General features: G+C 37.5%; 1 protein-coding gene across 3 annotated transcripts in view; it reads left to right on the top strand.

Annotated features, from left to right (window-relative positions):
- CENPC (centromere protein C) overlaps positions 1-13,276 on the top strand; it is a 77,547-nt gene that overhangs the window by 15,362 nt on the left and 48,909 nt on the right. For all 3 annotated transcript variants that reach the window (XR_014812618.1, XM_013978751.3, XM_003482404.5), the window contains exons 6-7: positions 10,428-10,710; positions 11,819-12,034. Coding sequence is in view for 2 of the 3 variants with exons in the window: in XM_013978751.3 (XP_013834205.3) it covers positions 10,428-10,710; positions 11,819-12,034 (499 nt within the window). In the remaining variant the exon portion in view is untranslated. The remainder of the gene's footprint in view (positions 1-10,427; positions 10,711-11,818; positions 12,035-13,276) is intronic.

Genomic DNA, 13,276 nt, shown 5'->3' with positions numbered 1-13,276 from the left:
CAGGGTTGCAGTCTTCTGAAGGCTTGACTGGGGCTTAAGGATAGAGTTCCAAAATGACTCACTTATTTGGGGCTGATTGCTGGCAGGAAGCCTCAGTTCCCTCCCATGTGGACCTCTCTGTGAACTTTTTGAACACTTTCTTCTTTTTTTTTTTGTCTTTTTTGCTATTTCGGCATATGGAGGTTCCCAGGCTTGGAGCTATAGCCACCGGCCTACGCCAGAGCCACAGCAACGTGGGATCCGAGCTACATCTACAACCCACACCACAGCTCACGGCAACGCTGAATCATTAACCCACTGAGCAAGGGCAGGGATCGAACCTGCAACCTCATGGTTCCTAGTTGGATGCATTAACCACTGTGCCACAACGGGAATTTTTTAAACGGAGTTATAATTAACGTAATCTTATATTAGTTTCAGAAGTACAACATAATGGTTTGATATTTACATATATGTGGTCAGTGTTATTTTTCTTTCTTCTCCTTTTGTTCCATTTCTTTTAGTCAATTATGTGTGCTGCTATTTTTAAGTTTTTGTATTTTTCAAATTAGCAAAGTCTTTCATTTGAAATAAGAGTCGAAGATTTAAAAGAAAAAAATGGTTAATCATTATTCCCCATACCATGTTGAGGTGGCCTTTGCATCCTTCCCATCTTCGTTGGTACTCCTGAATGAAAACACACGGAAATATGTGTGCCTGCAAATGCTTTCAGAAGAGGCTTTTGAAGTTTCCTTTTATATCAGCAATGTAAAAAAAACTTTTACCTAATAGATTATTTACTATTATACTTTTTTGCTAGTTTGATCAGTATTAACTGATCTCATTGTTACTTTAGTGTTTCTGTGATTATCGCTGAACTTGAATACCTTTTTATAAACTTACTGGCTATTTGAATGTCCTTTTTTGTTTGTTTTTTTTGTGTGTGTGTTTTTAGGGTCGCACCCTCGGCATATGGAGGTTCAGGCTAGGGTTCAAATTGGAGCTGCAGCTGCCAGCCTGTGCCACAGCCATGCCAGATGCGAGCCATGTCTGCGACCTACATACACCACAGTTCATGGCAATGCCAGATCCTTAACCCACTGAGCAAGGCCAGGGATTGAACCTGTGTCCCTAAGGATACTAGTTGGGTTCATTAACCACTGAGCCATGATGGGAACTCCTGAATTTCCTTTTATCTGAGCTGTCTGTTCATATTCTTTGCACATTTTTTTTTCCTAGTTTGTGAGAGATCTTTAAATTGACTATCTGTAACTATTTGTAATTTCTGTGACAGATATTTGTCCAAATGATCCCTTAATTATTATAGATTTTAGTTATAGTGTCTTATAGGATGAGTAAAATTTTATTTTAATTGTCAAATATGTGAGTTTTTTCATTTATAGCTTTTGAATTTCTTGTTTTGGTTAAAAGGTTGTTTTATCCTAATAGTATTAGTAATATTTTTTCTTTTTTTTTTTTTTCGTTTCAGGGCCGCACTTGCGGCATATGGAGGTTCCCAGGCTAGGGGTCTAATCGGAGTTATAGCCGCCGGCCTACACCACAGCCACAGCAACGCAGGATCCGAGCTGTGTCTTCAACCTACACCACAGCTCATGACAGTGACGGAGCCTTAACCCACTGAGCGAGGCCAGTGATCGAACCTGCCTCCTCATGGTTCCTAGTTGAATTCGTTTCTGCTGCGCCACAACGGGAACTCTGAGTAATGTCTTCTTAATTTTCATTTTAACGTCTTTTTTTAAATTTAAAGGTTTAATCCATTTGGAATGTGTTTTGGTATATAATGTGACATAATGTTATTTTTTTCCAGATGGTCACTTGTGCTAGATCCATTTGTTAATTAAATAATCCATATTCTTATAAATGTGCTACTTTTATCATGTGTTACATCTCACATATCATTCAGTATATGTTTTTTCCTAATGTCAACACAATACAGTTTTACTAATGGTAGTTTTGTAGTATATGCTGATATAAAGGTCTTTATATTCACCATTCTGCCATTCTCAGACCTTTTTTCTTCCTATGAACTTCTAGTTTTATCCAGTTTCCAATAAAATCTTGTTATGTTTGTAACTAAAATTGTACCTAATTTGCGTAGTAATTTTGTAAAAATTGATATTTTTGTGTTATTTAGATTTTCTATGTAAGAACATATGTCTTATGTGTTTATGTCCTTCGAAAGTGTATGAAGGGCACTATCCATAGCATGAAAGGATAACCCACAATGGGGAAAAGTATTTGCATATAGTGTATCTAACAAGGGATTTCTATTTAAAATATAAAAAGAATTCTTGCAACTCAACAACAAAAATAAACTGCCCAATTAAAAGGGGGGCAAAGGGCTGTAATGGACTTTAACAGACTCTGTTTGGCCAATGAATGTGAAGCCATGGGTTTTACCTGCCATCTGTTTTACCAGCCTTCACTAATTACAGTTGCTTTAAGACTTGCAAGTCTTCCAAGTAGCACATAGGCTGAACAAGAAGATGTTTGCTTGAGTTGTTTTTTGGGAACTTGGAATCAGCTACATCTAGCTTGAGCTAAGCTGGTTAAGACTGGATAGGACTACCAACACTTAAACCGGGCATGCTTGAAGGTCCACTTGGTGACCTTTTGATCCTGCAGAGGCTTGTGCAGAATGACATTTATTGCAACTTTTTTGTCACCTTTCAAACTATTCCCCATGCCCGGCCATCTTGCTTGGCTGCCTTTTGAATAAACCCTCTTTGCTGCAAACCTTGACACCTCAGTGTTTTGACCTCCAGAGTGTCTGGCAAGCCGGTAACAACTCTATGAAAAGTTGTTCAACATTAGTAGTCATTAGAGAGATGCAAATCAAAACCCTAATGAGATACCATTTTATATATATTAGTGTGCATATCATTCTTGTTAAAAATATTTTAAAAAATATTTTTTATTTTTTATTTTGTCTCTGCCTCTTCTGGGGCCGCTCCCACGGCATATGGAGGTTCCCAGGCTAGGGGTCTAATCGAAGTTGTAGCCGCCAGCCTACGCCACAGCCACAGCAATGCCAGATCTGAACCGTGTCTGTGACCTACACCACAGCTCACAGCAACTCTGGATCCTTAACCCACTGAGCAAGGCCAGGGATTGGACCCGCAACCTCATGGTTCCTAGTCGGATTCGTTAACCACTGAGCCATGACAGGAACTCCTAAAAAAATATTTTAAAAGATTTAATAAAATAAATGTTAATGAGTTTGTGGAATTTTATAGAACTCCTTGTGTATTGCTTGTAGGGATGTAAAATGGAGCAGCTACAGTGGAAAACAGTTTGGTGGTTCTTCAAAAAATTAAGTAGCATTTCTGCTTTTAGGTTTATATTCAGAAGAATTGAAAACAGGGATTCAGATACTTGTACTCCAGTGTTCAATTTCAGTATTATTCACAATACCCAAAAGTGTCCCATTAATAAGTGAATGGACAAACAACATGTGGCATATATAGAGAGTAGAGTATTGTTCAGCCATAAAGAGGAATGAAGTTCTGATATATGCTGCAGCATGGAAGAACCTTAGAAACATTATGCTAAGTGTATATACACTTCAGTATAAATTTCCCTTAGCATTGCTGTAGCTTCATCCCACAGATTTTGAGATGTTGTGTGTTCTGTTCATTTTTTATTTCTGTGTCATTTCTAAAGATCCTTTGAGGAGTTCCTTGGTGGCCTTATGGTTAAGGACTTGATGTTGTCACTACTGTGGCTTGGGTTCAATCCCTGACCCCAGGAACTTCCACGGTCGCAACCAAAAAAAAAAAATCCTTTGAGACTTTTTATCCCATTTATCCCATTAGGAGTGTGTTAATCCAAGTGTTTAGGATTTTTCCTGTTGTCTTTCCTTTACTGATTTCTAATCCTGATTTCTTTATGGCATAATGTACACTATGTGATTTCAGTTCTTTTAAAGTTTTGAAGATTTATTTTATGATCCAGGATATTGTCTGTCTTTATGAATGTTTCATGGGTACTTGAAAAACATGTATTCTTTTGTTGACCATAAATGCCAATTATGGAATATTAATACTTTTTATACATTGTTGGATGTGATTTTCTTGAGAATTTTTTGCATCTAAGGTTACTGAGAGATGGTGATTTGTGGTTTTCTTTTTCATGCTGTTATTTGTATGATTTTGCTATCAAGGTAATGCTTAACAACCTTATAAAATGAGTTGGAAATTATCCCCCCTTCTAATTGGTGGAAGGGATTGTATAAAATTGGTTTTACTTTACATTTTTGGTATAATGTTCTCCGGTGATATCGTCTGGTCTGTGAATTTCTTTTTCAAGAGCTTTTGAGTTACAAATTCACTTCTTTAATAGTTACTGGACTATTTAGGTTATTTATTTTATCTTGCCACAATTTCGATAGTTTATGGTTTTTGAAGAATTGGTCCATTTCTTCTAAGTTGTTGAGTTTATGAGCATAAAGTTGCACATAGTATTACCATATTATCCTTCTAGTAGCTACAGGGTCTCTTGTTATATACCATTTATTCTGGATATTGGTGATTTGTCTTGTCTTTTTCTCTTTGTCAATTTATTAGAGGTTTATCATTTTCATTTAAATGAACTAGCTTATTATTTCAGTAATTTTCTGTATTTTCTTCCTGTTTTCAGTTTCATTGATTTCTGCTCTTATTTTTTTCTATTCTTGTCCTTGGTTTGGGTTTACTTTGCTCTTTTTTAGTTTTTGAGGTAGAAACATTATTTTATACTTTGATTTATAATCCAGTAGTATTTTATTTATTTTGTTACTCAAATTCTTCCAGCTTTGGCCATTAGGAGCTCTTTCATTGGCTCCTATGCCCTTTTGACAAACCCCACTTTTGTTGTTACTGTTGTTTTTGAACACTTCCTACTGTTTGGAACTATGGGGTGCTCCAGGCTTACCTTATGGGTATCCTACCCCTGTCCTAGAATCAGCCATTTCTCCAAGGAACTAATTAATGGTTTCTTTTACTGAAGAATGGTATCAGGAACCCATATCTGGGTACCAGGTTTACTGTCATTCCCAGGGTGTTACTGCTTCAAGAGCTTAACTGACAGCAAGGAAGTATATGTGTGTATACTAATTGGTGTATGTATTCGTATGTTTCAGTATTTTTCTGTGTAGCTATTTCTGTATTAAGTTAGACATGGATTCATATTGATGTCTTCAATGCTAATCCATTTCCACATGGGTTATTCTAGCCTCTTTCCCTTGCTTATCTGTAAACTTCCACTCTACAAGTGACAAACTTGGCACTCACCATTCACCGTCCATTTACTTAACTTTAAAAAATTCCTAAATACGGTTGCCTCTCCCTGATTATCAGGAAGTCATCCCCCTGTGCTTGCAGTGTCTCTTATCTCAATAAACTGTACTTTCTTTCCACCTCGCCATGTTCAATAAACTCTTCTTTCTTTTCACCGCCCCCCCAAAAATTCCTATATACATATATATAACAATATATCAACTAGAGTACAGGGCTTATGCACAATATCTTTCTTTTTTAATGAAGCATAGTTGATTATAATGCTGTGTTAGGTTCAGGTGTGCAGCAAAGTAATTCAGATATATGTATATATATATCCTTTTTTCTGATTATTTTCCATTATAGGTTATTACAAGATAATGAGTGTAATCCCTGTGCTATACAGTAAATCCTTGTCATAGGTCTTTTTTATGTATGGTAGCATGTCCAGTTAATCTCATACTCCTAATTTATCCCTCCCCTACCTTGCCCTTTGCTAACCCTAGGTTTGTTTTCTATATCTGTGAGTCTGTTTCTGTTTTGTAAATAAGTTCATTCGTACTCTTTTTTAGATTTCACATATGTGATATAATATTTGTCTTTCTCTGACTGCACTTCATATGATAATCTTATGTACAAATTCTTAGCTTTCAGTTTTATGAACTCCACTCATTTCTAACCTTATATAGCATCTTTTTCCCCTACCCCCTTAGGTGAGTGAGGTTGTTTGTACATATTATATCATGTATCATATATCATAGAATGTGGTATATCTGTGACTTTCAGTGTTGGAACATAAAACTTGGTTTGGCTCCGTCTCTTTCTCATGTTTCTCTCTTGGGATATTCTGCCTTATAACCCAAATATCATACTGTGAGGAAGCCCCACTAGCCCACTTGCAGATACATAGACAGTAATATTCCTTCAGCTGGCAGCCAGCCTCAGATGTCTGACATGTGAGTGAGCAGCACTCTGAAATCTTCCCAGGCCCTGGACTTCCTGGAGCAGAGAAAAGCTGTCAGCCGCTGTGCTCTGCCAAATTCCAGCCCCACAGAATCTGTGAACATAATACGTGGTTGTTTTATGCAGCCAAATTACGGAGTTTTTTTATTCAGACACAGTGACTAGAACAACTCTCTAATTCCCAACTGATATACTATTGTTATATATTTTATTCCTGTTATCATGTATGTTAATTCTGCTATGTATTTTGGTATCTTTTATCTAAGACTATTTTTGTTTCAGTCATTGTTTATATTTACACATACATTACTGTTTTCGCTCTTCATTCCTTTTGAAAAAATAATTTAAAAAAATTACAGTAGAATATTAAACTTAGCATTTTAAAGTTTTTTTTTTTTTTTTTGGTCTTTTGTCCTTTTAGGGCCACACTCACAGCATATGGAGGTTCCCAAGCGAGAGATCTAATTGGAGCTGTAGCTTCTGGCCTATGCCAGAGCCATAGCAATGCCAGATCCGAGGTGCGTCTGCAACCTACACCGCAGCTCAAGGCAACGCTGGATTCTTAACCCACTGAGTGAGGCCACGGATCAAACCCTGGACCTCATCGTTCCTAGTTGGATTTCTTTCTGCTGCGCCACAACGGGAATTCCCATTTTAAACATTTTTTTTAAAAAAGCTTTGTTTATTCTGTGCTTTTATTTTTTTAGACTATTTTATTTTTGGCCAGGTCCTCAGAGTGTGGAAGTTCCCAGGCTAGGGGGTCTAATTGGAGCTGCGCCAGCAGCCTACACCACAGCCACAGCCACGCAGGGTCCTTAACCCACTGAGCAAGTCCAGAGATGGAACCTGCGTCCTCATGGATAGTAGTCAAATTTGTTTCCACTGCACCACAATGGGAACTCCCAGTTTTAAACATTTTTAAGTGTACAGTTCTTTGGCATTAACAAGATTTCACATTGTTGTCCAACTGTCACCACCACCCATCCACAATACTTTTTATCTTGCAAAATTGAGCTCATTAAGCAATCCCTCAACCCCTACCCCCCAGCCTCTGATAACTATCATTCTACTTCCTGTCTCTGAATATGACTGTTCTGCATACCTTATATGAATGGAATTGTGCAGTTTTTATCTTTTTGTAACTGGCTTATTTCCATAGCATAATGTCCTCAGGTTTCAGCCATATTGTAGCATGTGTCAAGATTTCCTTCCTTTTTAAAGCAGAACAATATCTTGCTGTATGTATATCACACTTTGTTTTGTCTATGTATCCATTGATGGACATTTAGGTGGTTTCTACCTTTCATCTTTTGTGAATAATACTGCCAGGAACATGGATTTATAAATACCTCTTGAAGTTCCTGCTTTCAATCTATTTTGAATATATATGCAAAAAAAGAATTATTGGATCACATGGTAATTGTATTTTTAATTCTTGAGGAAGCAAACTGTTTTCTGTAGTGGCTGCATCATTCTGTGTTCCCACCAGCAGTGCACAAGTACTTGTTAACTTCTTTCCTTCTTCCCCTCTTAATGGGTGTGAAGTAGCATCATTATGATTTTGATTTGCTCATTATTATTGTCATTAGGGAATTTTATTTTATTTTATTTTTTTGTCTTTTGTTGTTGTTGTTGTTGTTGTTGCTATTTCTTGGGCCGCTCCCTCGGCATATGGAGGTTCCCAGGCTAGGGGTTGAATCGGAGCTGTAGCCACCGGCCTATGCCAGAGCCACAGCAACGCGGGATCCGAGTCCGAGTCGCGTCTGCAACCTACACCACAGCTCACGGCAACGCCAGATCGTTAACCCACTGAGCATAGGGCAGGGATCGAACCCGCAACCTCATGGTTCCTAGTCGGATTCGTTAACCACTGCGCCACGACGGGAACTCCCATCATTAGGGAATTTTAAAGTAAAACAATACTACTGCACAACTATAGGAATGGCTAAAATCCAAAAAGCTTATTCTCTTTTGTATCTTGTATTTGTTTTAGAGTTTCTATCTTTTCATTTGTTTCAAGAGAGTTTATAATTGAATGTTGACATTTTTATGGTGGTTGCTTTATGTAAATTTTTTTTTTTTTTTTTGTCTTTTCTAGGGAGGCACCCGTGGCATATGGAGGTTCCCTGGCTAGGGGTCCAATTGGAGCTGTAGCCACCAGCCTGTGCCAGAGCCACAGCAACGTGGGTTCCGAGCCTCGTCTGCGACCTACACCACAGCTCTCGGCAATGCCGGCTCCTTAACCCACTGGGCGAGGCCAGGGATCGAACCGCAACCTCATGGTTCCTAGTCGGATTCGTTAACCACTGTGCCAACGATGGGAACTCCTGCTTTATGTAAATTCTTGTCAAATAATCCCGACATCTGATTTATTTTGTCCTTTTGCATCTGTTGCTCACATTTTCTTGTTCAGGCTGCGTTTTTTCTGTTTTTTTGGTATGGTGAGTCCTTTTGATTGTTTCTTAACATTTTGATTATTAAGATATCCTTCATTGTATTTCAGTCTTTTTTTTTTTTTTTTTTGGCTTTTTGTTGTTGTTGTTGTTGTTGTTGCTATTTCTTGGGCCGCTCCCGCGGCACATGGAGGTTCCCAGGCCAGGGGTTGAATCGGAGCCGTAGCCACTGGCCTAAGCCAGAGCCACAGCAACGCGGGATCCGAGTCGCGTCTGCAACCTACACCACAGCTCACGGCAACGCCAGATCGTTAACCCACTGAGCAAGGGCAGGGACCGAACCCGCAACCTCATGGTTCCTAGTCGGATTCGTTAACCACTGCGCCACGATGGGAACTCCCTTCAGTCTTTTTATAGTTGGTTTTGGTTTAATGTGTAGGTACTTGTCTATTTTTGTGGATGTTGTTTCCAATGACAGAGTCCTAGCTGGTGTTTTGGTTTGTTTCATCTTGTGATGCTGCAGGAGATATATCACACTGTTGCTGCTTAAGGCTTGAGATTCCTAGCAAATATACTTTCTTCCTCTCAGCTCTCAGAGTTAGTTGTTTGTTTTAGCTGTATGTAAAGGAAAAAGCAAGAAAAAGTGAGCCTGTGCCATTTGTTCCAGAACCCAAGTCCTGTTTTTGGCTGTATTTTAATTTTTTTTTTTTTTTTGCTTTTTTTAGGGCTGCACCCACAGCATATAGAGGTTCCCGGGCTAGGGGTCGAATCGGAGCTAGAGCTGCCTGTCCACGCCACAGCCACAGCCACAGTAGCGCAGGATCCAGGATGCATCTGTGACCTACATCACAGCTCACGGCAGCTCCGGATCCTTAACCCCCTGAGCAAGGTCAGGGGTCAAACCTGCAACCTCATGGTTCCTAGTCGAATTCATTTCCACTGCACCACGATGGGAACTCCTTAAATTTTTAATCTTTGCTATTTAAAAGTATGAATCAGTATGAGTACTACCCAGCCATCTACATTTTCCTTGATGTATGAAGGAACATAAAGAGAATATATATTCTTCTTGATAGAGATATAAAGAAATACATATGTATTTTCTCTTATGTGTATAAATATATATATTTTCTCTCTGTATATATCTATGTATATGTATCAAACTGTGCTTGTCTGGCTGCCCTAATTGCCCAACTCTTAAAGTTTGAATCTCATTACTTCTCTAGGATTAGTTCATTATTTTTTCTGTGTATAGATTTATTCAGATATTTTTTAAAAATTGTCTATGTTATTGTGTTAAGGACATTTTACATGAGATCTACCCTCTCAGCAGACTTTTGAAGTGTCAGTAGAATGTTGTTACCTGTAGGCACAATGCTCTACAGTAGATCTCTAAAGCTTATTTGTCTTGTGTAACTGAAACTTTACACCTATTAATTAGCAACTCCCCATTTCTCCCTCCTCCCGGCCCCTGGCAACCACTATTCTAATCTCTCCTTCTATGAGTTTGACTATGTTCAAATCTTCAATAAATTTACTACATCAATAAAATTGTGTTATTTTCTATGTTTGAGGATTTTAGTTATTTCAGAACGGTAGAGCATGGACCACACACACCTTTCATTTTATTAATTACATAAATTAGAACTTTTAAAGTACTTACATATTTTAACCATAGATCTTTGATTATAAACGTAATGACCTGTGAGTCTTCTGGAAACTTTCTATTTAAATTGTTGCTGAATTTCAAAAAGCATGTTTGATTCTAATATTATTATTTAAAAGTTTTTGATATTTTCATATAATTTTTTTCTAGTTCAGGCCCATGAGGTTCATCACAAAATTTTGGCACCTGAGGTTCATTCAGAACACACATCTGACTTGAGAAAAATGTCAGGTAAAAAGCTAAAAGATCATCACAAGGAAGCTGATGAAGAATTTTACTTATCTATTGGATCACCTTCTGACCTGGATGCAAAAGCAACTTTATTGCAAAAGGCTGTTCCATCTGTTGCCCAAAAGAGAGAGACCTACACATCTGAAAATTCAGTAAATACCATGTCTTCAAGTACAGAGAGTTCTCGTAAAACCAAAAAAAGGTGAATATTTATTTAAAAAATATTAATTCTACTTATAAAAAATTTTATATTAAAAAGTTGGTAATTTAGTGTTTGTTTTATAGTGAGTATTGAGGAATATTAATGTTATGAGAAAAATGTAACATATATTCAGTATATATTCAATTTATATTTAATATGGGAGGCCTTAAAGTGTACTTCAGAGAAGTTTGAGGGTAAACTTTTCTGTAGTCTATGGAAAAGCATATTTTTTTCTTTTTTGACCATCCTGTGGCATATGGAGTTCCCAATGCCAGGGGTCAGATCTTGGCCACAGTTGTGACCTACACCACAGCTGCGGCAACACTGGATCCTTAACCCACTGTGCCAGGCCGGGGATCAAACCTGCATTCCAGCACTCCAGAGATGCCACTAATCCTGTTGTGCAGACAGCGGGAACTCCTATTTTATTTATTTATTTTCCTGATAGTTTTCTGTGACTCCTTAAGAGAAATGATTTATATTTCGTCTATGTTATTTCTAATTACAAGGGTAGGTGTATATAAGGTCATTTCTGGGTTGCAAAGAATAAGTATGGCCTTTAAGAAGCAAAATAGAATGTTCATTGTCCTTTGCTACTGGGCCCTCTGCAAAGAATGTAATATCCATCCAGGGTCTTGTGTGATTCTTGGAGCCAAGGAATTAAGTAGATAAAAAATGTTACTATTCCAAGTGTTATCTGCAGCTCAGGATCGAGAGCAATGGCATTGTTTGGAAGCCTGTAGAAATAGAGAATCTCAAACCCTGTGCTGCACCTACTGAATCAGAATCTACATTTTAATAAGATTCTTTAGATGAGTCAAATTCATATTAAATGTTTGAGAGCTAGTGCTCTAAGTTACGAATGTCCTTGTTACAAGATTTAACCATTGTTTTTCTCCTTTATTCTGTCTTCAAGTACAAAATTTAATTTTTCTGAACAATTTACCTTTCGTATTTTTGTAGGAGAAACACATCAGCATTTATAGGTTTTAAATAAAGGCCCATAGGAAAATTTTGTAAGTGGTTGTATTTGTCACTATAAGGGAGTTTAGGAAAACTCATAAGTCAACAGATGGTGGAACATTCAGCTTGTCTTTTAACCTTTTAGGTTAAACTTTGGAGATAAAGATGTTTTAAAGAAAGTAGAAATAGTGAATAATACTTCAGAAATAGGGGATAAAGTATCAGAAGGACCACAAGAGAAGAAACAATCAGGAACATCTGAAAAAAGAATACAAGGTTCAGAATATGAAGATCAACCACAGACTAGAAAGAGTTTTTCAACATTGTTTTTAGAAACTGTAAAAAGAAAAAACGAATCCAGGTGAGTTTTGAAGAAATTGTCCTCATTTTTCTTTCACATTTTGTGAACAGTTACCTAAGGATTCTTGATGCTACTTAACTACAAGTTAATTTTAATTGACGCAAATTTTTTTTTTGGGTCTTTTCTAAGGCCACCCCCACAGCATGTGGAAGTTCCCAGGCTGAGGGTCTAATCCTAGCTGTAGCCGCCAGCCTACGCCACAGCCACAGCAATGTGGAATCTGAGCTGTGTCTGCGATCTACACCACAGTTCAGGGCAATGCTAGCCGGATCCTTAACTCACTGACAAAGGCCAGGGATCGAACCTCAACCTCATGGTCCCTAGTCGGATTCATTAACCACTGAGCCATGACGGGAACTCCCTGATTGACACAATTTTTAATTGAAATTATGCCTCACCAATAAGGAGAGAGTAGTTTTTTACCAAAATTAATCTCAAAGCCATCATTTAACGGATATTAAATTAGATTTGAAAGAAAACAGGTTTACTCAACTTTCATTGCTTTTGCTCATCTGTACTTTCTTTCTAGAATGTATGATATCAAAGAATAAAGACATTGTTTAGAAATAGAATTATGTCAGGGTGCTTTTATTTCACTGTTAAGGGTTTTAAATATTTCTTCTGTATCTTTTGATTGTGTCAGAAAAAGGGTAGTCCTAAAGTAAGTTTTAATCTGTTCTTGCCTACTTAAAAATCTTTCCTAGTTCTGTGGTGTCCATATAGTGATTGTTAATTCTGGCAGCACATTAGGGTTAACTAGGATTAATGGCAGCAAGGGTTGAGAACTACTGGACTACAGAATAAACTTCAGATCTGTCAGCAGTATTCACACACTGGTGAGCTCTTTCTGCCAGCCTGGTGGTACATATTGGCAGTTGCCTGGCTTCTGTCGTGTGCCAGTCTGTATTTTCTTCTAAGGTCCTTGCTAGGCTTCTAATTTTTTTCCAAGTCCCACTCCAGTGTATTTTAAAATAGTTTCTTGCTTTGTATTGTAATTTAGGTATTTTATATATGTTTTTCTTAGTAGATTAATATAGAAGTTCTTTCTAGGAGTTTAGATTCCTTTGTATTTTCTGTAGTATCAGAATGTTAGGGAATATATTAGGAAGGTTTTATAAAAACATATTGAATGAATGACATTCCTCTTTTGTTTTAGAGTTGGTTCCTTTCTGGCCCACCCTTCTTTCTGTGTGTGTGCACATGTGTGTGGCATCTTTTTTTTTTTTTTTTTTTTTGTCTGTT

The sequence above is a fragment of the Sus scrofa genome, chromosome 8 (genome assembly GCF_054392235.1).
Source record: "Sus scrofa isolate SSC_HxYL_T2T_F1_AM1 chromosome 8, Sscrofa_HxYL_maternal_Yorkshire_Landrace_v2.0, whole genome shotgun sequence".
In the NCBI taxonomy this organism is placed as follows: Eukaryota; Metazoa; Chordata; class Mammalia; order Artiodactyla; family Suidae; genus Sus; species Sus scrofa.
Note: the sequence above shows the minus strand (reverse complement) of the source record. Positions and strands in the feature narration are given on the sequence as shown.